We start from the raw sequence: 26,575 nt of genomic DNA on the forward strand, positions 1-26,575 counted from the left end.
TATTAAGGTGCTTCTATATGCTGTTTTGCAAGGAAAATGTTGAACAGTTACATTTCCAAAGATTGAAGCAAGAATAAATTGCCCTCAGTTGCCAAAGGAAGGGGATAAGGGACCAAATACTTAATGAAGACCTTTTATGTCAAGGGTTGTCAATCTACAGCAGGCCAAATCTATCCCACTGGGTATTTTTGTAAGACAGAGGTTAATCAGTTGTTGCCATTCTCATTTGTTATTTATTGTCCAAGGCTGCTCACTCTCTTTCTCCCTGCATACACACAAAGGGAATAGCCTTCAGAATAAAACCCACCTTCCCAGTACCTTGATCTTGATATTTCCTGGCTCCAGAACTTTGAGAAATAAATTCCTGTTGTTTAAGACACCTGGTCTGTGACATTTTGTTATGGCAGCCTGAGCAGACTAATACAAATACTTGCTTTTCAAAGTTATAAGTGAAATTCATCCAATGGAGTGCTGCTGGTGGTTGCATATGTGCTCTTAATTACTATGTATACCCAGAATTTTCCTGGTCATACGAATCTGGGGATAGGAACAAAAATTACAAAACCATTGTATGAATGGTACACCTAAATTGGTCTTGCAGGAGCTAGTCTTCTCCAGGTTTCTTCAGCTGGTTTGAGAATTCTTTAGGGGAGACCTACTTATATATATATAATACCTATGTAGTCCTTAAATTTTGTATGTTTAATCTTCAAAGTATCCTTTGCAGAGATTATTATTTATTGAAACTCTTAAATTGCCTTTTTGTTTTTTTGCAATGAATTCAGCCATTTTTACAGACATGATAGTGCCATATACCAACCAACAGTTCTGATTCTGCTAGCTTTGGGTTTTATTTGTTTTGTTTTGGTCTGCACAGGAAATGTTTGTGCAGGTGTTTTAATATTTTTGTTGCAATTTTACTTTCTTTTATAAACTATAAGTGATGAATAAGAAACAAATATGTTGAGACTAGTTATAAGAAATATGCATATCAGGGATGCCTGGGTGGCTCCGCAGTTGGGCGCCTGCCTTCAGCTCAGCTTCAGATCCTGGGATCTGGGACTCCCACATCAGGCTCCCTGCTAGGAGCCTGCCTTTCCCTATGCCTGTGTCTCTGCCTCTCCCTCTCAGTCTATGTCTCTCAGGAATAAATAAATAAATCTTAAAAAAATATGTTTATCAAACATAATACAGTTGTGAAGATTGAATTCATTAGTCATGCTGAAAGCAGTGAATCCTTAAGCCCACCCCCCGCCTTTGCACATCATTATGTTGTTAAAATTTTGCTTATTTGAATTTCACTAATACATTTTGATATGCCTCTCAGACTCTAGGTCTACATCACCATTTGATATGTGTTACTTTATTCTTCCTCTGCTTTATTGATGGTGTCATTTGAAGACTAGGCTTCATTTCTATGCTGCATCCTGAAGTGCACAAAGTAATTTCCCCCCAACTTGTACCACAAAACATTTTTGTCCTATGCACTCATATATTAGAGACATCTTAGTGGTGAAATCCTTTTGTTCCTTTTCTTTCTTTTTCTATACATTTTTGAATTGATAAAATATTTACATGGTTTTTAAAATTCAAGAGGCACAAAAAATAGTATAGAGGGAAATTTCATGTCTCATCTCTGTACCTGAGCTACTTCGTTCCTTCCCTAGAAGTAACTAATATAATAAATGTCTTGTGTTTCCTCCCAAAAATGTTTTATGTATATACCAGTGAATATATATATTCTTCCCTCTTTTTTTCCATAAATGGTAGTACTGTATAGTCATGTATAACTTTTTTGCTTCGTTTAATGATATTTATTGAAGATCATTCCATATCATTCTATAATGATCATCCTTAGTCTTGGATATAGCAGCAGAATGGTACATTAAATGGACATACTGTAGTTTTAATCATTCTTCTAATGATGAGCTTTTGGGTCATTTCAAATCTTCTGCTATTATAAGCAATGCCCAATATACCATAATTTATTAAATCTGTCTGCAATACATGAACACATATAATCTCTTTTCTATTAACAATACTGGAGTATATAACATTTACATAGATCCTCTTGCACAAATAAAAATATATATGAAGTATAAATTCCAAAATAATTGTAGTTCCTATTTTTTTCCAGGAATGATCCTAGGTGATAGTATGTAACAGTGACAAATTCTTCTCTTTAATAAAAAAAATAATAAAAAATAAAAATTTTTAATAAAAAATAAAATAAATAAAAACAGGGACAAATTCTTCTTTTTAATAGAGCTCACATCAAAGTAGAAGGTATAGACAATAAAATAACTAATTATGTCAGATGCCGATAATTGCTTGGGAGGAAAATGAAGCAGGCAAAGAGGAAAATATGTGTCAAAAGGGTGGAGTTGTGATTTTGAACACATCATCAGGAAAATTTCAGTTGAGAAAGTAACATTGAATAAAGGTCTGAAAGATGTGAGGAAAGACCTCGAGATAGCATAATATTAAGTGTAAAGACTCTGTTGTGGAAGTTGTTCTGCTATATTTGAAGAACAGCAAGGAAGCTTGTGTGGCTGGACTGAAAGAGAGGAAAATAGCAAGAGATGAGATCAGAGCAGTTATGGAAGGGGCATGAAATATGAAGTAGGATATTCTAGGTTATTGTAAGGACATTGGTTTTTATTCTGATTAAGGCAGGAAGCCATTTGGAGGGTTTTGAGCAGTAGAAAAACATTAATGAAATGAATTGACAGGATAGAATGAAGAAGGGCAGAAGGGAGATGAGTTATTAGACTACAAGTAGGCCACAAGTAATGGTGACCTGAAATGCTTAGGTAGAAATGGAGGTGATAATAAGTGATCAGATACTAGATTTGCCAAAGAATGGGATGTGCCTGTGAGAGGTAAGAGTCAATGAAAACTCATTTGTGTGTCTGTGTGTCTGTGTGTGCATGTGCATGTTTATATTTTGCTTGAATGATTCGCGAGATTTGAGTTGCCATTTGTTGAGATGCAAAAGACTATGGGTGGAGCAGATTTAGGATAAAGAAAAGGAATTTGGCATAGGATGTGCTAAATTTAAGGAGCTTACTAGACAATCAGGTAGAAATATCCAGGAGATGAGAAACTTCTTTTAGGATACATAGTTTCCCAGTGATCCTTCACTTAAATAAGTAAATCCTTGATGAGATGTATAGCACTGACCTTCAAATATGTTCAGTTATATGTGAAACCCAGAGTGAAAAATCCCACATTGTCATGTTGACAATGGCTACAAATATTTCAGGGTGTAATTTTGTTCAGTCTTGCTCATGAGGTTAACTACCTTTTGCATTTTAATTAAATTGTATGCAGGACTTGTACCAGACTGAGGTGACCAGATTAAAAAAGAAAAACCTGAATATGATGAACACCTAAACTATTCTCAACAAAAAATGCCCTATTAGTCTAGCAGTGCTGGTTTTATCGTCATAATTCCTACTGTTGCATTTCTTAGCACTCAACTTTGATACACTTAGCTCTTGGGATTTATTGCTGGGTTTACTGATTTGTGCCATGAATTAGGAAATTTAACATAACAGGACATTATTTGAGTGTGTGGGATGGCCAGAAAAATATCAGTCCTCACATGGAAAGTCAGAGCCAACTTACAAGTAAAAGAATTAACTATAGCTTGAATAAGGTACTTCACAAAGATAAAAGGTTAACAGGAATATCTTCTACCACCTCATTTGTCAAATGCTAGGGAGAAGTAAGAACCATATTTCCATTTTGATATTTAAAGTATCACTTCAAACAAGGGAGAGATTCTCCCTAAAAACCTCTAAGTCAACTTTATTTGTCCTCCCTAAAATACATCATTACATGCTGAGCTATTGAGACCCAATTGAAAATATACAACATTAGCTATGCACATTGTTAAGCATAGTATTCTGGTGACACTTTGCAGTGTTCAGCAATTTCCTTAATGAACAGGTGTACAAGTATATTAGTCTTCCAGAAGTTAATTTGCAGTAATGTGTACTTCCTGATTTGGAGGTTCTTGTCTAAACTATAACCAGTAAAAAAATTAAAAAAAAATAAATAAAAATCAATAAACTATGACCAGTAGGATTTATTCCTTAATTAGGGAATCATTACAAGGTATGTATGTGTTTTTCCCACTGTTAGAACCATTAGTCTTGTTTAGGGTGCTGTAAACTTCAGGAACACTCATAATGCCATTCCTATGGTTTTGGCTACTATGCAGGTGACAGAGTGAAATCTACCTTTCTCTGGTGTGCCTTAGTTAATGCACAGCTGTAGGTAGCACAGAAAGGGTAAGCTTCACAGTTGCAATATGCAGCACATAAGAAGAGATGGAAATACTATCTCCTACTGCATATTGGATCGGCTTTCCCTCTCAAGGGTTGGTAAATATGTTATTCCTCACAAAGTAGATTCAAAAACAGTTGAAAACAAAATTGTGCTTGCTGACCAAACTGACTAATATTTACCTGTAGTTTTTATTATTCCCTCCCCTATTGTTTCTGATTTCCTATATACCCTTGGTCCCTGGATTGTCAAAGCTAAGAGTTTATAAAGTGTAAATATATATATATTATGTATTATATATTATATATATTAAAAGTATAAATATATATTATAATATATATATCTGGTGATACAAATTTTATTTTTATGTTAAAAAATGGAAATATGCATAGGCTAATATAGGAAACACCTATGTACCAGCCTCTCAGAATGAATAAATGTTAATATTCATTATATTTATTATAGATCTTTGCTTTTAAACAAATAAAACATTAGAGATAAAATTGAAGTTTCCAGGATTTTACTTGTTCCACTTTCTTCCTCCAAGAAAAGCATTATCATGTTAAGTATCTATTTCATGTTTTTAAAATTTTGATACATATTTACTTATATATGTATCTGTATACCCATACATACACTCTATAAAGAATATATAAAATTATTCTGTTTCATTTTTAATTTAGATGAATGCTATTATGCTGCATACAATATTTTCCATGACTCTTATTTTTTCATTCAAAATTATGCTGAGTGAAATAAGTCAATCGGAGAAGGACAAACAGTGTATGTTCTCATTCATTTGGGGAATATGAATAATAGTGAAAGGGAATATAAAGGAAGGGAAAAGAAATGTTGGGAAATATCAGGAAGGGAGACAGAACATAAAGACTCCTAACTCTGGGAAACGAACTAGGGGTGGTGGAAGGGGAGGAGGGTGGGTGTTGGAGGGGAATGGGTGACGGGCACTGAGGTGGACACTTGACGGGATGAGCACTGGGTGTTTTTCTGTATGTTGGTAAATTAAACACCAATAAAAGTTAAAAAAAAAAAATTGTAATTGGGATCTATTCTTATTATAATTTTTATCTGTAGTACAGTTATTATAAATGCTGAGTTGTATTCTATGAATATACCACAATTTATTTATCCATTTCATAACCCCCTGGCATGTGGATTATTTCCAGTTTTTGTACTGTTGTTAATTTGCTGCAGTAAACATCCTTGTTTCTTGACTGACCCATAAATGGAAAGATTGGGTTATACTTGTGGTAAGCACACCTTAAATGTATTAGATGTTACTGAATATTTATTTTATATTTGTTGTCCTAATTTTTACTGCCATTGCTGGCACAATCAAATTATTATTTCTTTGCCTCCTCATCTGTACTTGGCATTACAAGACTTTTTTGTTACTTCCAATTTGATGACTGTGAAATGATATTTCATTGGTTCTTTTCATTTGCATTTCCCTGATTACTGATGATGTTGAGCATCTTTTTATTACTTGCTATTTGATCTTGGGCAAATGACTCAATTTTTCTGTTCCTTAGTTTCTCCTTTATAAAATGACAATGGTATACCTATTATATAAGGTGACAGAGGAATTATTTAATAAAAGTTGATTTTGGTGGTAATTGTGATGATTGTGATCATGGTTACTACTACTACTAGTAGTACTATCATTGTTATTGTTCTTTTTATTATACTTTCCTCTTTGTATTTATATATATGTATATATTTATATATAGTTTTTTATTTTTTATTTATTTATATATTTTTTATTGGAGTTTGACTTGCCCACATACAGTATAATACCCAGTGCCCCCCTCAGTGCCCGTCACCCAGTCACCCCATCCCCCTGCCCACCTCCCCTTCCACTACCCCTTGTTTCTTTCCCAGAGTTAGGAGTCTCTTATGTTTTGCCACCCTCTCTGGTTTTTCCCACTCATTTTCTCTCCTTTCCCCTATAATCTCTTTCACTATTTTTTATATTCTCCATATGAGTGAAACCATATAATGATTGTCCTTCTCCGATTGACTTACTTCACTCAGCACATTTATAAATATTTATTTATATATATAAATATATACTTAACATTTATATATATGTATATTCCTTTATACATTTTCAGTTCAATTTTTTATATTTCCAGAAATTCAAGAATAAAGACAACTTTAAAAGAATAGAAAATAGCAATGAAAAAATTATTGCAGCTATCACACAGAAATCATAGTAGATTTTCCCAGCCTGTCATTCTCATACTTGCACTCATTTTAACATGAAGTTATTTATTGAAGTTTAACACCCATTTCAACTAATAACTGAAAAATTATTTCCATATAGGTAAAATCACTTCTGGAATTGTATACCAATGGAAAAATATGTGTTTATATAAGAAGATCACAGTTATTATATTTATATGATATATCTAAAACAAGTTGGGCATTTACTTGTTGGATACATATATATATATATATATATATATATATATATATATATATATATATTATATAAATATTTTAGGTGGTTTTTAACACTACTGTTACTGGCTTTATTTATCCTAGGTTTGTATTTAGTATACTTACTAGGAAGTGTCATATTTTTACTTCTCCACATATTTCTTATAATATGATGTAATACATCAGTTGATGCTGGTTTAAGATACAGTATTCTTTAATATGAAACTACTTCTAATAATAAGAGAGTTTGCTGAGTGATAAGCATATATTCTTTCAAACTATATTATTATGGATAAAGAAAATTACAAATGTTAGAGATCTTTTGGAGATACTTCCCTAATTAGTAGTTTACATATGACCATCTATTTAAGAAAAATGAGTAGACACTTAAGTCTTTCTATATGCTTGTCCCTAAGCTCACACATAGTAGGTGTTCAACAAGTATTTGCTGATTAAATGAATTAATGAATAGTGTTGATGCTGACTTTAGCAATCAATCTTTCTCACTAGAATTTTAAGATAAGGTAGTTATAAATAATTTATTATGATTTATGATAGTTATCATTATGCAAAGAATTCAGTGGGACTGTTATAATATCTTAATATTTGCAACAACTTACAGATATCTTGTCACATGTATGTATCCACTGAGATAGCAGAGATTTCTTTTTTTTTAGTATTTTATTTACTCATGACACACACACAGAGGCAGAGGCAGAGACACAGGCAGAGGGAGGAGCAGGCTCCATGCAGGGAGCCTGATGTGGGACTCAATCCCGGGACTCCAGGATCACACCCTGGGCTGAAGGCAGGTTCTTAAACCGCTGGGCCACCCAGGGATCCCGATAGCAGAGATTAATAGGCGATTGATGAACATTGCCTAAATTAGATCAGGAAAGTATTAGAGCCCTGTTTATTTTTGTTAATGAGCATCCATCGTTGTGAAGGAATAAATTGATAGAACAATTGCAGTTAAAAATCCATAAATTAAAGGAAATATAAGAATACTAAATGGACCCTTTATCTTATATAATTAGTATCTTGATGTTAACATAATAATACAGATGTCTTTATTAAAAATCATATTTCGGGATCCCTGGGTGGCGCAGTGGTTTGGCGCCTGCCTTTGGCCCAGGGCGCGATCCTGGAGACCCGGGATCGAATCCCACGTCGGGCTCCCGTTGTATGGAGCCTGCTTCTCCCTCTGCCTGTGTCTCTGCCTCTCTCTCTCTGTGTGTGTGTGACTATCATAAATAAATAAAAAAATTTAAAAAAAAATCATATTTCTACAGACAGTATTTTATGTTTTATTATTATTTGGTCAATTAGCAGTGACCAATTTAATTGAATCACTGAAATTAATTTAATCCATCTGATTCAAAATCAGTGGCTATACGGTTTTTCATTTGCAGATGCAGAGATCACATTTGATTATAGGCTTCATTATGAATGTGAGGACCATAGGGCCATGGATGACAAAATCAATTATTTAGGTTTTTATATTGAGACTTAAAAAATCTCTCCAGTCCTATTCAAGTAATTTCAAATAAGAAAATTACTATAATTTAAGTTATGTTATAAATTTTATAGTGTAAGCACTTTTAACTTGAGATGTACCCGCTCACAAATTTTTAAGTGCACTACTCATTGTTATTAACTTTAGCTACAGTGTTGTACCACAGATCTTTAGAGTTTATTCATCTTATAAAACTGAAACTTTATATACATTGAACAGTGACAGCAACTACCCACTTCCCCGTCCCTCAGTCCCTGGCAACCACAATTGTACAATTCTACTCTTTGTTTCTATCAGTTTGATATTTTAGGTGCTTCATAATTATGCAGTACTTTTCTATGACTTGCTTATTTCATTTAGCATAGTGTTCCCCAGGTTCATCCGTGTTATTATATAAGGCAGGATTTTTTCTTTAAAGATGAATAACATTTCATTTTATGTATATGCCACATTTCTTTATCCCTTGATCTTTTGATGGACATTTAGATTCTTTCCATATATTGACTGTTTTGTGAATAATATTACAGTAAACATGGGAGTATAGCTATCTCTTTGAGATTCTGATTTCAGTTAATTTGGTTATATACCCAAAAGTAGGATTGGTAGATCATTTAGTAGTTCGAATTTTAATTTTTTCTAGTTTTAATTATTTGTAGACTCTCTGTACTGTTCTCTATAGCAGCTACACCATTTTATATTTCTACCAACAATGTATAAAGGTTCCAATTCTTCCACCACTCCCTCACCAATATTTTGCTTTAGTTTTTGATAATAGCCATTCCAAGATCTGTGAGTTGAGGACTACCTGGGTGGCTCCATGGGTTAAGTGTTTGCCATCTCAGGTCATGATCCCAGGATCCTGCTCAGCGGGGAGTCTGCTTCTCCCCCTGTCTCTGCCCCTCCCTTCTGATTGTGCTCTCTTGTGCTCTCCTAAATAAATAAATAAATAAAATATTTCTAAAAACATGAAAAAATGGTTTGAGGTAATATCTCATTGTGGCTTTATTTGTCTTTCCCTCATGATATTGAGGATATTTTTGTATACTTGTTGGCCATCTGTAGGTCTTCTTTGGAGAAATGTCTATTCAAATTTTAATCAAGTTATTGCCCCTGTTTCACTAAAGCTATGGAGTATTTACTTTTTAAAAGCATTTGAAACATATATGTAATAAATGCATCCTCCATACACCAAGTAACATTTTGTAGTCATGGAAACAGGACAGTTTTAATATATGAAGCTTTCAGTACTATCTGGGGATAAGTTTCATATGTTACTACCTCTCTTCAAAGTATTTATTTATCTAACCCTGTGGTTGTGATCACTAAGGAATGCTCCTAAAGACAAGAAAGCTAAAGACAATGATAGCAAAAACCTTTATTGTTTGTGAAAGGCTGTCTAATTAGGGAACTGTTTTAAACTAGCTTTGCTCGGGAAGCCTGGTGGCTTAGTAGTTGAGCGACTATCTTTTGCTTAGGGTGTGATGGGGGGGGGGTGGCCTAAATCAAGTCCCACATAGGGCTCCTTGTGAAGAGTCTGCTTCTCCCTCTGCCTATGTCTCTGCCTTCGTCTCTGTCTCTCATGAATAAATAAATAAAATCATTAAAAAAATTGAAAAAAAAAACCTAGCTTTGCTTTAGTAATTCTCAAAATAGTGGTGCCCAATCATGGAATTCTTATTTCTACAACCTAGGCTAAAGCCAATTTGCATACTATAAGGGAAATATATTAAGATTTAAGATACTTAAGGCATCTAATCTTAATTTGAAACAATTGTTCATTTGAAAAGGGGAGATGTTGGAATATATTTTAATGAAAAAATGCAAAAATATGAAGTCATACAAAATGAGCATTATGTATGTTTGGGTTATTCTGGAGTCTTGTTAGTTTGCAGAAAATCTTACAATATCTATTACACTACAGCATTTTCATCCTATATGTACTTGGTTAACTAATTTCCCATAGTGGGGTTTAAGACATATTGGAAGCTTAGAATAGTTTTCTTGACTATTTCTTTGGGAAAATTTTTCTGAATTATTCTAGAAGTAATTTTAATATTATTCAGATACTTATTTTATTAACAAAGGGTATGATTCTTGGACTGTCATTTTTTTCTATAGAGTTGTGTTAACCTGACATGACTTAAAAATTAGAATAAATTAAAATGCTGATTATTGTACAAGAAAGACACTGTGCTCTTAGAATGATTCTTTGAGAAACATTTATGACCACTTCAAGGGAAATATATTAAAACTCATTTTTGTTACCATGAGTAGCAATAATTTTATTGTATTGAATACACATGGCAAACTACTTGAGATTATGATTTTCAAGTGTAATTATTATCTAGTCTGCTTACACTATGCATTACTTTAGATAAGTCATAGTGGTATATCTTAGAACTAAATGTTAAGACTTGAGTTATTCAGGTAATTAATTTTTTGTTTTTTTTTTCTACAAAGTTCACTTCATTTTCTTATATCTTGCACCACTAAAACAATGGGGTCTTAATGGACTTGCAGTATTTAATGCATCCTATAATGTTTATAGAAAGTTTTCCAGATAGTAACATCTATGAACATGTAGCTTAGCAAAAATGTACTGTGGTTGTGTGTTGCTTTTCCTCTAAAGAAAATCTGTGACTCATTTGTAAGCTCTTTAACAAAAACCAGATAAAATAATGAAAATATTGATTTCCTCAAAATTAAGTTATATTTTTAAAAGTAATAAGCAGCAGTATTATGATTCAGTGATGAAGTTTAGTAGCATGAGTTTGGAGACAAAAGCATATCACTACTTGAATGAAAAAAAATGTTGGCTTTACTTTTCTCACATTTTTTTAACAGTCCCATTATCTACAACCATATTTTTATATTAGAAGACATAAACTGCCAACACATGAGTACAATGGTAGCTATAGAATTTCTGTATAGGAGAGTTTAGGGATTTGCCATAAAGCTTAATTTTCATAGCAGATAACCACATTGTTTTTTTACTTTGGTTTTTGGGATGCATTTTCTGGGTGAGAGTTGATGGAGGTTATGGCGGAGGGTGGAGGGAGTGGGGGGGAAGCCACTCCTTGGCACTTCTACTTCTCAGAGTTTCAGGTCCATTAATTATGTGCATGTAAATCGTACTGTTGTTGTGCAACTTGCAAATGGTTCATATTTATTCTTCAAAGCAATCTCAGCAGGAATTTTTATATGGCAACCAGTTTAGCAGTTAGCATTGCTTTACATACTTAAAAGCAGTTACACTGAATTAAAGACATGTCTAAAATTTAGCATATTTTAGGATGAATGCATATTTTGCCTTTTCCCTCAATTAGTCCAAATTAGGGAGATTTTACTATATGTTTAATTTCAGTGCTGCTGTAGAATCCTGTTAAAGGAGTAATGAATGTTGCACATTAGGTAAAAAGTAGTAATTGATTTTTAGTACTATTTGGCTTATCTTTTTTGCTTAAGTGCTGATATTTAATTTTTAAGTAAACCTCTATATAGACCTATATTATTATGTTTATTCAATATATTATATTGAAATACAATGAAATAAATACATTTATTGATTTTTCACATAAGCTTTATCAATGTAGTTAATATGCCTTACTAATTTATTTTGTGTGATTGGAATAATACCATTATTTTTTATGGGTAAATGTTTTTCCTTTAGTTCAAAAGAATGTAGAAGCTTCAGAAGAAAAGAAGATCTTGCCTGCAAAGAAGAAAGTGAAAGAATTGAGAATTTTGGATCACAAAATGGCCCAGAATCTGTGTATGTGTTACTTTCTAAATAGGGGTGGTAGTAATTATGGTGATGAGTTGTTGAATATTTTTAAACAAAGTTGTAACTGATTTTAACAGGTATATTTAGCATCCACTAGAAACAAAATTGCATGCAAACATGATCTGTTTTTTTTTTTCCCCAAACATGATTTGAATTGCCTTTTTGTCTTTTAGCCAGAATGAAGACCATAATTTTGTCTTCCTCAGGTCAGATGAAACTTATGAATAATAAAGCTTTGGAAGATACTTAAAGTTTAGCACTGTTAAAAGACAGAGTGAGATATAAGGCATAGTTTAAAAGAGTGTTATTTTCCCTTTTCTGCCTAGGCTTGGGTGTTTTAGTTTTGGAGTATTCACTGGTCACATTGGGCAAATTCTTTTATCGATATGCCTTTAAAATATTGTGCTGGCAGAAAGTTAAATTGTTACCACTAAACTTTAAAACTGATTAGTGAACCTCATGAAGGAGTTAAAATGGTGGAGAAGTTGGGGGATCCAAAGTTTGTGAGGGCTCTCAAACACAGCTAGGTAGTTATTAAATTATTTTGAACACCCAAGAAAATCGGAGGTCTCAGAGAACAAAAACTGCAATTAAACACTTAGAAAACTACCACCTTTTGGAAGGAATCCCAGAAGATAAAGACAAAGAGACAGAAGGTTTGTTCATTCAAATTATAGCTGAAGACTTCTCTAATATAGGGACATAGACATCAAAATCCAAGAAACATAGAGACCTATTAAATCCAACAAAAGCTAAGCATCAACAAGGCATATCATAGTCAAATTCACAAAATACACAGACAATGAAAGCAGCAACAGAAAAAAAAATCCTTAAACTTTAGTGGAAAACAAATCACATTTGCAGCAGATCTGTCCAGAGAAACCTGACAGGTCAGAATAAAGTCGAAGGATATATTCAATGTGCTGAATGGTAAAAAATATGAAGGCAGGAATTCTTTATCTAGCAAGGCTGTCATTCAGAACAGGAGAGTTGAAGAGTTTCCCAGACAAACAAAAACTAAAAGCGTTCAGCTAGCCCTACAAGAAATTTTTAGGGGGAATCTTTGAGTGGAAAAGACCAAAAGCATCATAGACTAGAAAGGACCAGAGACCATCACCAGAAACACCAATACTACATATAACACAATGGCACTAAATTCATATCTTTGGATTATCACTCTGAGTGTAAATGAACTAAATACTTCAATCAGAAGACATGGGGAATCAGAATGGTTAAAGAAAAGAAGATCTATGAATATGCTGCTTCCAAGGGACTCATTTTAGACCGAAAGACACCTGCTGATTGAAAGTGAGTGGATGGAAAACCATCTATCATGTTTTTTTTTTAAAAGATTTTATTTATTTATTCACGAGAGATACACACAGAGAGAGGCAGAGACACAGGCAGAGGGAGAAGGAGGCTCCATACAGGGAGCCTGATGTGGTACTCAATCCCGGGTCTTCAGGATCACACCCTGGGTGGAAGGCGGTGCTAAACCACTGAGCCACCAGGGCTGCCTCCATCTATCATGTTAATGAATGTCAAAAGAAAGCTAGAATAGCCATACTTAAATCAGAGAAACTAGGTTTTCAACCAAAGACTGTAACAAGAGATGAAGAAAGGTGTAATAAAGGGGTCTATCCATCAGCAGATCTAACTATTATAAATATTTATGCCCGCAAATTAGGAGCCTCCAAATATATAAATCAATTAACAATAAAGACAAAGAAACTCATTGATGATAATAATACAGTAATAGTAGGTGACTTTAATGCCCCACTTACAGCAATAGACAGATAACCTAAGCAGGTAATCAACAAGAAAACAAGGGCTTTGAGATAAACTGCACCAGATGAACTTCACAGATATATCCAAGACATTCCATCCTAAAGCAGCAGAACACACATGCTTTTCATAGATAGATTTCCAAAATAGATCACATACTGGGTCACAAATCAGCCTTCAACAAGTACAAAAATATCATGATGATACCATGCATATTTTCAGACCACAGCTTTATGAAACGTGAAGTCAACCACAAGAAAAAAATTGTAAAGACTGCCATTACATGGAGGTTGAAGAGCATCATACTAAAGAATGAATAGGTTAACCAGGAGATTAAAGAAGAAATTTTTAAAAATTACACTGAAACAATGAATATGAAAACACAACAGTGTAAAACTTGTGGGATGTAGCTAAGAAGGAAGTATATTGCAATATAGGCCTACCTCAAGAAGAAAGAAAAGTCTTATTTTTTTTAAGATTTTATTTATTTATTCATAGAGGCACACACAGAGAGAGGCAGAGACACAGGCAGAGGGCGAAGTGGGCTCCATGCAAGGAGCCTGATGTGGGACTCAATCCAGGGTCTCCAGGAGCTCGCCCCAGGGCGCAGGGGGCGCTAAACCTTGTGCCGCTGGGGCTGCCCAAGAAAAGCCTTAAATACCCAACCTAATCTTATACTGAAAGCTCAGAAAAGGAACAGCAGATAAAGTCTAAATTCAGTAGAAGATGGGAAATAATAAAGATTATAGGGGAAATAAATGATCTAGATACAAAAAAACAGCCAGTAGAACAAACTAACAAAACTAAGAGCTGCTTCTTTGAAAGACCCAATGAAACTGATAAACACTTAGCCAGACATATGCATAAGAAAAGGGAAAGGAACCAAATAGATAATATTGCAAATGAAAAGAGAGATCAGAACCAATACCACAGAAATACAAACAATTAGAAGAGGATAGTGTGAGAAATAATATGCCAACAAACTGGGCATCCTGGAAGAAATGGACAAACTCATAGAAACTTACAGGAAACAGGAAGAAGTAGAAAACTTGAACAAACCCATAGCTAGCAAAGAAATTGAATCAGCAATGAAAAATTTCCCAACAATTAAAGAGTCCTGGGCCAGATGGCTTCCCAGGGGAATTCTACCAGACATCTAAAGAAGAGTTAATATTTGTCTCAAACTGCTTCAAAAAACAGATATGGAAGGAATTTTCCAAACTCATTCTAGAAAGTCAGCATTACCTTGATTCCACAATCAGACAAAAAAAGGGGTCTAATATCCTTGATGAACATGAATGCAAAAATTCTCAATAAAATACTATCAAATTGAATTCAACAGTACATTAAAATAATTTTTTATCACCATCAAGTGGGATTTATTCCTGGGCTGCAGGAGTGGTTCAGTATTTGTAAATCAATCAATGTGATACACCACATTAATGAAAGAAAGGATAAAGAAAGACCACCAATCCTCTCAATAGCTGCAGAAAAAAGCATTTGACAAAATACACCATCCTTTCTTGACAAAAACTGTCAACAAAGGAGGGATAGATGGAAAATACCTACCTCAACATCAAAAGGCCATATATAAAAGACCCACACATATTATCATCCTCAATGGGGAGAAACAGGGCTTTTCCTCCACATTGAGGAACAAGACAAATATGTACGCTCTTACCATTACTACTTAACATAGTACTAGAAGTCCTGAGCTCATCAATCACACAAGAAGAAATAAATGCATCTGAATTGGCAAAGAAGGAGTCAAACTTTCACTATTCGCAGATGGTGTGATACTCTATGTAGAAAGCCCAAAAGACTCCAGCAAAAAAATTGTTAGAAATAATACATGAACTCAGCAAAGTTGCAGGATATAAAATCAACACGCAGAAATCTGCTGTATTTCTATACACTAATAACAAAGCAGCAGAAAAAGTAATCAAGGAATCTATCCCATTTGTAATTGTTCTAAAAACAATAAGATACCCTGGAATAAAATAACTCAAAAAGTAAAAGATCTATACTCTGGAAAACTATAGAACACTTATGAAAGAAATTGAAGAGGACACAAAGAAATGGAAGTGTTCCATGCTCATGAATTGGAAGAACAGTGTTAAAATGTATATACTATCCAAAATAATGTACACACTTAATGTAATCTCTCTCAAAATATCACTATCATTTTTCATAAATAATCCTAAAATTCATATGGAAGCACAAAACACCCTGAAAAGCCAAAGCAATATTGAAAAAGAAAAACAAAACTGGAGACATCATGATTCCCATACCTCAAGTTACATAACCAAGCTGTAGTGATCAAGACAATTATAGTACTGGCACAAAAACAGACATAGATCAATGGACCAGGATAGAAAACCCAGAGATGGACCCATGAGTATATGGTCACCTCATCTTTGAAAAACAGGAAAGACTATCCAATGGAAAAAAGTCCCTTCAACAAATGGTGTTGGAAAAACTGGACAGAATGCATGCAGAAGAATGAAACTGGACCACTTTCTTTAACCATACACAAAATTAGATTCAAAATGAATGAAAGTCCTAAATGTGATAGGAGAAACCATCAAAATCCTAGTGGAGAACACAGGCAAAAATCTCTTTGACCTGGGCCTTAGCAACTTCTTACTAGACACATCTCTGGAGGCAAGGGAAACAAAAGGAAAGTAAACTATTGGGACTTCATTAAGATAAAAAGCTTATTCACAGCAAAGAAAACAATCAACAAAACTAAAAGGTAGCCTACAGAATGGGAGACAATATTTGCAAATGACATATCTGATAAACAGTTGGTATCCAAAACTATAAAGAACTGATCAGACTCAACACCCAAAAAAACAAATAATCCAGTTAAGAAACTGGCAGAGGAAGGAGTGCTTAGGTGGCTGACTCAGTTAAACTTCCAACCCTTCATTTCGGCTCAGGTCATGATCTCAGGTTTTTGAGACAGAGCCTCAAGTCAGGCTCCCTGCTAAGGTGGAGTCAGCTTGGGTTTCTTTCCTTCCTCTGCCACTCCTCTCTCTCTTTCTTCCCCACCCCAAGTGAACAAATAAATATTAAAAAAAAAAACAAGAAGAAATGGGCAGAAGACACAAATGACACTTTTACAAAGTGGACATCCAGATGCTAAAAAACACATGAAAAAATGTTCAACATCACTCATCATCAGGAAAATACAAATCAAAACCACAATGAAATTACCATGTCACATCTGTAAAATGGATAAAATTAACACAAGAAACAGCAGGTTTGGGCAATGATGTGGAAAAAGGGGAATCCTCTTACATCTATTGTAGGAATACAAACTGGTGCAGCCACTTTGGAGAGCAGTTTGGAGGTTCTTCAATATGTTAAAGATCCAGCCATTGCATTATTAGCTATTTACCCAACGGATACAAAAGTATACATTGAAAGGGGTACATACACCCTGGTGTTTGTAGCAACATTATCAATAATAGCCAGAATAAAGAGAGAGCCAAAATGTCCATTGACTGATGAATGGATAAAGATTTGGCGTATATATATATGCAATGGGTTATTACTCAGCCATCAAAAAAAAAAAAAAAGAAATCTTGCCATTTGCAATGATATGGATGGAGCTATAGTGTATTATGCTAAGTGAAATAAGTCAGAGAAAGACAAATACCATATGATTTTATTCATATGTGGAATTTAAGAAAGAAAACAAGTGAACATATGGGAAGGAGGAAAAGAAAAAAAGGAGAGAGGTAAACAACCTATAAGTGACACTTAGTGACAGAGAACAAACTGAGGGTTGATGGAGGGAGATAGATGTGAGATGGGTCAATTGGGTGATGGGTATTAAAGATGGCACTTGTTGTGATGAGCACTGGATACTGTATGTAAGTGATGAATCACTGAATTCTGGTCCTGAAACCAATATTGTACTTTATATTAACTAAATTTATATAAAAGATTTTGAAAACCTGGCTACTGAACCTTTAAGCCTTCAACAAATCATTCATCCATTAAATATGCTTTTGCTAAAGAAGCTGGATAGTTAAACCTATCTTCATGTAACCAAGCCCTGCATTTTATTTTGACATATTCTCCCCTCTGTATTGAATTCAGCATTTTTTACCACAGTAGACTGCTCTGAGCATACTAAAACACTATGCATGAGAAATTACAACACATCAAGCATTTCTAATTATGCAAGGAAATACCATGGGAGTTTATTTTGTTAAGGGATGCACTATAGCAAATCAGATTAAAATAAACAAGTCATTATTCTCCAGTGAATTGGAATGCTGCTGTCAGAAAAGAAGCCTCCAAATAGTTGCTGTGAATGTATACATTGCTTACTGAGAGTACATTTTCTTTATAAAGTGGATGTTAAGGACCTTACAAAAAAAAACACAGTATGATCTTAATTGCTAGTTGATGTCTATCAGCATTTTTTATTTAGATTATGGAGATCTCACTTGGTGTTTATGTCTAGGTACTCAATTGCCTAGACAGTGAGGATTTGTTTTTTCCTTTAGGCACCAGTGGAATCATACAGACCTTTTCATGAAAAAAAAATTCTTAAAAACATATTCATTTCTCATGATAAGAACACATGATTGTTCATTAAAATGTATGTTTAGTGGAAGTTAAAATGAAATATGTTGTTATAAAATACTTTCTGAATTAGTTTTAAGCTTTTCTCAGTATGATTTGTTGACATATTTCAGTATGACATAATATATATTCAATCAAGAAAAAGTTGACAAGGGAAATTGTGAAAATACAGAGCTACTTCCTGATTGTCAGCAGGAATTCAGACAACCTTGATCATTTAGACACTTTAATTTTTTCTTATGTGGAAAAATTGCAGTAGTAGATTGATATGAAGTACTGCATTATATTTATCTGACAATATCCATATTAAATTCCACATTGAATTCAAAAGCCAACTTTAAATAAAATATCTCATGAATCATTTTGTATCAACTTGTTCTAAAATGCATAAACATGTAGTCATCAGCATAATTAGTAGGAGTCTTAATTTCCATATAAATATGTACAACTTGTAAATATTAGATCCTGAAATAATAGGCCACTTTGCTTCAATAAGTAGTATAGTCTGTCAAATGTAAACTACTTTTGTTTGTTCCTAATTATGAATTAATACAAGTGACAGATTTCATATTTTGAGCATGTGAAAATGAAGGTATTAGGCCTTTAAATTTTCTATGCTTTTCTATTTTTAATAAAATCTACTTTTATTTTTAGCTATATTCCTAGGATCATATCGTATGCCATATGAAGATATAAAAAACATCATTCTGGAGGTTAATGAAGACATGCTGAGTGAAGCCTTAATTCAGGTAATGTGCATATTTTCCTTTTGAAATTCATTTTCACAGGTATTTCTAGATTGTTATTTTCTCAATGGAGTTGTGGGAAAATGTTCTTCTATATTTGGGTAATAGAATCAATAGTATCTAGCTTTGTTACCAGTAAGAGTATTCAACATTGAAGATCTAAATTCCAGGATTGCTTCTGCCTATCATTCACTGTACATAAAATTGCATGTATTTCATCATCACAATGACTGTTAAGTAAATATTGTTACCATCTTATGGATGTGAAAGTGAGGAGGCCAAATGGTTAATTAGTGTGCTCTTGACCAATTGGTAAATGTCAAAGTTATTCTTTGTTAGACATATAACATGTTCTAGAAATTGTGTCAAGCACTTAATATATTTTATCTCATTAAATAATAGAACAATCCTATGAAGTTCGTACTATTTTCCTCATGTTTCAGAAAAGAAAACTGAGGCTTAGAGAGAGTGCCCAATGTCACATAGATGGTAAGTGACAGAGTAGCAGACCTGTGATTCACAACAAGATCTCTCATGGTTCTAAATCTTTTGTTCTTTCTATTCTATTATTCTGCCTTCCATGAGCCAGTTATTTTAGCTTGCTAAATCTTATGCTAAATGTTTCCACATCTGATAATGCAGATGGTTTAAACCAAATAATGTGCTCTGTAGAATAAAGCACTGTATAGGATCTAATATATTATTATAATTCTTGGTATGTCTGGCCCTGTCTGGTTTAATTTCTGGAAGGAAGAACTGAAGATTTTACCTGGAAGGGCATAGTCACTGTAGATGTTATGTTTGTTCATTTGTTTTTAAGCCATCAAGTTTGCTTTGACTTTGAAAAAGCTTGATGAGTTTGTATTGTGGGAGTTTTGCCATATCCCCCTCAGACTGTCTCTATAAATGTCAGAGGACCAGTGTCTGTCCTTTGAGCAGACTATGTCTCTATGGAAATTCCTCAACTTTGTAATGTGGGCTTGCTTTACAGATTACCTACCTCATTTAAATGTTCTAAATATAGATACATTTTTTTTTCTAGAAGACTAAGATTTAATGCCTCTTCATTATGATGGCATACATTAATCTCTGTAAGAGTTATACTTTGATAAAGCCCCCTGGGGAAAAACATTTTAAAAAGTGTTCTGTACAACTAGCAAGTGCATATTTCTCTGAGTAGAAATGGGGAGCTGATCACATTTGTCCTCCCTAAGGACTAATGTGAGGATTCACAATAATCCTCTTAAAGAAGTTGAGTGAGCTACAAGAACACTAAGAAAGACTATGGAACAGAATTTGGAAATTAATACAAGAACAAAATCAGAAGTTTGACAAAGAAGAGTAGAACCAAACCAAAATCCTAGAGATGAAGAATACAATGACTGAATTGAATAATTCAATAGAAAATTTAACATTACACTGATCAGGCAGAAGAAAGAATGGGTGAATTGAAAAATACATCATTTGACATTATGCAGCCACAGGCATAAAAATAAACAAAAAAGGGGTAGCCCAGGTGACTCAGCAGTTTAGCACCACCTTCAGCCCAGGGCCTGATCCCTGAGAGCTGGGATTGAGTCCCATGTCGGGCTCCCTGCATGGAGCCTGCTTCTGCCACTGCCTGTGTTTCTGCCTCTCTTTCTCTCTCTCTCTCTCTCTCTCTCTGTGTGTGTGTGTGTGTCTCATGAATAAATAAATAAAATATTAAAAAAATAAACAAAAAGGAAGAGTGAAGAAAACTTACAGGACCATCAGTGGATTTCCATAGAGAAGCATGGCAGGCCAGGAGATGGTGGGATGGTATATTAAAAATATTGAAAGAAAGAAACTGTTATTCAAAACTGTTATTAGACAAATTAGAAGTAAAGCAAAAAAAAAAAAAAGAGAGAAAACAGCTCAAAACAAAGTACATCAAGATATGATAAAAAGGGCAATTTCATCAAGAAGATGTAACAATTATAAATAATTACCCAGACAAAGAATCAATAAGGAAACAGTAGATTTGAACAACACTAACCAAAGGGGCATAATAGATATATATAGAACATTTCATACAACAGCAGCAAAATACATATTCTTTTCAAGTGCACATGAAACAATCTTCAGGATCGATCATATGATAAATAACAAAAGTCTTAGGAAATTTAATATTAAAGTCATACCAGGTATATTTTCCTTTTTTTTAAGGTTTTAAATTGTATTTTAAAAATACACTGCCCTCCAGTTAAGACATAAGCCCCCAGATGTCACAAAAAAAAAAAAAACCATCAGCTCGTGGACATTTACCTAATAGGTAGACAGATACGTGACCAATGCTTAAGATAGTTCCACAAAAGAGCTCATAAAACCCCCTACACTTAGAAACTCCAACAGCAATGCGCTTTGGCCCTCCTTCTCTAGGAGCTTTATACCACTGATCAATAAACTTTGCTTTACTGCCCACCAAAAAAAAAAAAAAAAACCACTGCCCTCGGTCCGCATCCATGGCATTTTAAGGATCACATCTGTTCCTTAGCTTCTTTTATTATCCAAATTGTATCACATTTCTTTTTTTTTTCTTTTTTTTAAAGATTTTATTTATTTATTCACGAGAGACACACACACAGAGAGGAGAGACACAGGCAGAGGGAGAAGCAGGCTCCACGTAGGGAGCCCAATGTGGGACTTGATCCGGGGACTCCAGGACCACACCCTGAGCTGAAGGCAGACACTCAACCGCTGAGACATCCTGGCATCCTGATTTTATCACATTTCTTACTGGATTCTAGGCTCTTGCAAATGAATAGACTCACATCAGGGGAATCAACAAACAGTGGCAAAACAACATTGTGAAATAGAAAAATAAAATGTTTGTCACATGAGTGTAGCAATACAGAGAACGTGTCAAGAACATGGCTCACTGGTGGTGGCAGCTATGTTAGTGTTTCTTTCTGCTTCAAGTTAAGAAACAAGTGAGTTAGTTCTTTGAAAAGATAAAATTGATTAGCCTTTGGTTAGACTAACCCAACAAGAAAGAGATAAGATCCACATAAATAAAATTACAAATGAAATAGGAGACATTACAACTGATGCCAAAGAAATACAAAGGACTATAAGAGACTACTGTGAACAATTATATGCCAACTAACTGCACAGCTTAGAAGAGGATAAATTCTGAGTTACATACAACCTAGCAAGACTGAATCATGAAGAAATAGGATATATGAACAGACTATAATGATGAAGGAGATTGAGGCAGTCATCAAAAACCTCTCCACAAAGAAAAGTCTAAGTTCAGATGATTTCACTCATGAATTTTACCAAATGTTTAAAAAAGAATTAACACCAATCCTTCTGAAATGCTTCCAAAAATTTGAAGAGAAAGGAACATTCCCAAGCTCATTTTATGACACCAGCCTTACCCTGATACCAAAACAAGACAAGAACATTATAAAAGGAATGCCTGGGTGATTTAGCCTTTAAGTGCCTGCCTTTGGCTCAGGGTGTGATCCTGGAGTGCCAGATCGAGTCCTGTATTTGGTTACCTGCATGGAGCCTGCTTCTCCCTCGGCCAATGTCTCTGCCTCTCTCTCTCTGTGTCTCTCATGAATAAATAAATAAAATCTCTTTAAAAATAAAGAACACTATAAAAAAGTGCAGGCCAATATGTCTGATGAATATGAATGCAAAGTTTATCAACAACAGCTAGGAAATTGAATTCAACAGTACATTAAAAGGATCATACACCATGATCCAGTGTGATTCATATCTGGGATGCAAACATAGTTCAATATATATAAATCAATAAATAGGATACATTGCATTAATAGAATTAAAGATAAAACCCACATGATCATCTCAATAGATATAAAAACATTTTACAAAATTCAACATCCATTCATGATAATACCTCTCAGCAATTTGGGTATAGAAGAAACTCATTTTAGCTTGTTAAAGGCTATAAATGATAAACATACAGCTAATATCATAATAATGAAAGGTGGAAAGTTTTTCTTCCTAGATCAGGAATAAGGAAAGGGTGTCCATTCTTACCATATCTATTCAACCTAGTACGGGTAGTCCTAACCAGAGTGATGAAACATGAAAAAAAAAAATAATGAAAGGCATCCAAATTGGAAAGTGAGTAGTAATGTTGTCTGAAGATCACATGATCTTAAATATAGAAAATCATAAGGACTCCGTCAAAAACCTGTTAGAGCTAATATGCAAATTGAGTAAAGTTGCAGCATACAAAATTAATATACAAAGATTAGTTGTGTTTCTGTGTAGTAACAAAATATCTGAAAAAGAATTCTCACAATAACATTAAGAACACTATGATACTTAGGCATAACTTAAGGAAGTGAAAGATCTGTACCCTGAAATCTCTAAGACACTTATGACAGAAATTGAAGGAGACACAAATAAATGGAAAGATATTTCATGTTCATGGATGATAATAATTATTTTGTTAAAACGTTCATACTACCCAAAGCCATTCTATACGTCAAATACAATCTCTATCAAGATTCCAATAGCAGTTTTTACAGAAATAGAAAAAATATTCCTAAATTTCATATAAACCATAATAGCCAAAAAAAATCCCAATAAAGAACAAATATAAAGGCATCACAATTCCTGATATCAAACTATATTACAAAAGTATTGTAATCAAAACAATATTGTGCGTAGATCAATGGAACAGAAGTTAGAGCCCATAAATAATCCTATCAAATATTGGATAAAGTAGCAAAGAATACTGAATGGAGAAAAGGATAATCCTTTTTATAAAGTGTTCTGGGAAAACTGGATAGTCACATGCAAAAGAATGAAACTGGAACCTTATCTAATATCACTCACAAAAAAAATTAATTTGAAATGAATTTTTAGAGACTTAAATGTAAGTCATGAAAACAAAATTCCTAGAAGAAAACATAGGGGAAAACCTCCTTGACATTGTTCTTGGAAATACTATTTTGATGTGATACCAAAAGCAAAAATAAACAAGTGATACTATATCAAACTAAGTTTTCTACACAGCATAGGGAATAGCAGAATGAAAAGGCAACCTATTGTATGGGAGAAAATATGTGCAAACCACAAATCTGATAAGGGGTTAATATCCAAAATATATAAAGAACTCCTGCAACCTACGAGTAGAAAACCAAATAATTTGATTTAAAAAATCAGCAAAGGACTTGAAAAGTCATTTTTCCAATGAAGATATTCCAGTGGCCAACAGGTATATGAAAAGATGCTCAATATTACTAATTACCAGGGATATACAAATCAAAACTATAATGAGATATCACCTCATATCTATTGGAATCACTATTATGAAAAATACAAGAGATAACAAGTGCTGTTGAGGATGTAGAGAAAGAGAACCCTTGTATACTTTTGATGGGAATGTAAATTGGTGCAGCCACTCTTGAAAACAGTGTGGTGACTCCTGAAAACATTAAAATAGAACTACTATATGATTGAGCAACCACACTTCTGGGTCTATCTGTGAAGGAAATGAAATCACTATATTGAAGAGGTATCTGTATACCCATTTTTATTTCAGTATTTTGTTTTTACAGTAGCCAAGATGCAGAAACAATATACATTTCTATTAATGAATGACTAAAGAAGTTATATGCACACATAGGAATATCACTCAACCATAGAAAAGGAGGACATCCTTTCTTTTTTAAAAAAAATATTTTATTTATTTATTCATGAGAGAAACAGAGAGAAGAGAGGCAGAGACACAGGCAGAGAGAGAAGCAGGCTCCATGCAGGGATCCAGATGTGGGACTTGATTCTGGGACCCCAGGATCACGCCCTGGACCAAAGGCAGACACTCCACTGCTGAGCCACCCAAGTGTCCCAGGAGGACATCCTTTCATTTATCATAACATTGGTGGACCTTGAGGGCATTACACTAAGTGAAATATGTCACACAGAGAAAATACTTCCAGGGCAGAGAAGAAAATGTTATCCAATATATTATATTAGAATATGTAATTGGAAGTGAGAATGGATATTAGGACTGAAAATAGGATTTTTGGAATCATTTGCTAAGAAATGTTTGTTGGAGTATGAGAACCAATGATAGTGGATAGGAGATAGTGGAAGAAAAGTGACAAATGGAAGGTTAAAGACCATGTTTCTGTAGAGTGTACCAACCAGTTGAGAGAATGGATGGTGTTACAGATATCAGAACAAAGTGAGCCACCTTGACTGGGAGACACACCACCCTGTCTGTGGTGTGTCACAATATACAGCACAGGAGAGAATTTTAAGGAATGATAAATAAGAGAAGGAGATGGGGTAAAAATGCCCCTTTTGATGTCCTGAATTTCAGTGACTTACTTAAAGTTGTAGTTATTTTCTTGTTGTTTTTTCTTAAAATAATCCATACTTTGTACCAGATATGTGTATTCCTTAAGTAGATGTTCTGTTTATTGTCTTTTGGCTATGTCTCCCTTATTTTTAAGGGACAGAGACATGTATTCTGAGTATACAACTATCCAGTATCCTATTTTTTGTTCATTCTCCACCTGCTTCATTATCTCTTAACTTTGCTCCTTCCCTTTCCTCCTTTCTTCCTACCCTCTCTCCCCCTAACCTCCCTTCCCTCCTCCCTCCTTTCCTTATTTTATTTTAAATAAATTATGTTTTAAATAAAGGGCCCTGATCTTTCTTAATAATATCAGCTCAGTGAAATATGGCTCTAGGGCATCTCCTTCATATACCTAGAAATTATAGAAATACCTCCATAGATGTCTCTGTGATACATGCATGGAAATAGTCCAGCTTACTTTTTCCCCTCAGATAATTTCCACTCATGCTGGCTGTGTTACTTTTCTGGAATGCATTAAATATCCATCACTGTATCAGATGTATATAGTCTACAGGTAGCCATATGATTATGTTTTTCCAGTTATTACTTTATGTCTCAAAACAGATTATATGAATTATGTAACTTTTTATTGGGTCCTGCAATCATAATTAGAATAAAGTATTGGTCATCTGATCCATTGCCCTGATTACAGGCAATGCTACTCCTAAGCCATCAAAGATAGATGGGTATCTATTGATTCTGCAGGGGAGAAATGATTCTTCAACTTCCCTCAATTAACCAGTTCTATGGTATAATTATTCTTATAGTCAGGAAGTTCATGCATGTGTAATAGTACAGCTCACTTTTGTCTCCTCAATCCATCTTTGTAATCATTGATCTATTTATGTGGCTATCGACCATCTGTATTTTATGCTGCCTGTGAGTCTGCATGTGTTCATGTACTTTACAAAGGTTGATGACTATTAAGTATATCAATTACAGCTATAATGGCATTAGTATTGTAGAATTTGAAAACATTTTTCTCTTAAATAACAACTTGTATTAACCACATTCATTTC

At 34.0% G+C, this 26,575-nt stretch overlaps 1 protein-coding gene across 6 annotated transcripts in view; it reads left to right on the forward strand.

Moving 5' to 3' along the window:
* DIAPH2 (diaphanous related formin 2) overlaps positions 1-26,575 on the forward strand; it is a 1,156,455-nt gene that overhangs the window by 564,204 nt on the left and 565,676 nt on the right. For all 6 annotated transcript variants that reach the window (XM_041741554.1, XM_041741555.1, XM_041741556.1 and 3 more), the window contains 2 exons: positions 11,940-12,041; positions 19,095-19,189. In XM_041741554.1, coding sequence (XP_041597488.1) covers positions 11,940-12,041; positions 19,095-19,189 — 197 coding nt within the window. The remainder of the gene's footprint in view (positions 1-11,939; positions 12,042-19,094; positions 19,190-26,575) is intronic.

This window comes from Vulpes lagopus, chromosome X, assembly GCF_018345385.1.
Source record: "Vulpes lagopus strain Blue_001 chromosome X, ASM1834538v1, whole genome shotgun sequence".
Taxonomy (NCBI): domain Eukaryota; kingdom Metazoa; phylum Chordata; class Mammalia; order Carnivora; family Canidae; genus Vulpes; species Vulpes lagopus.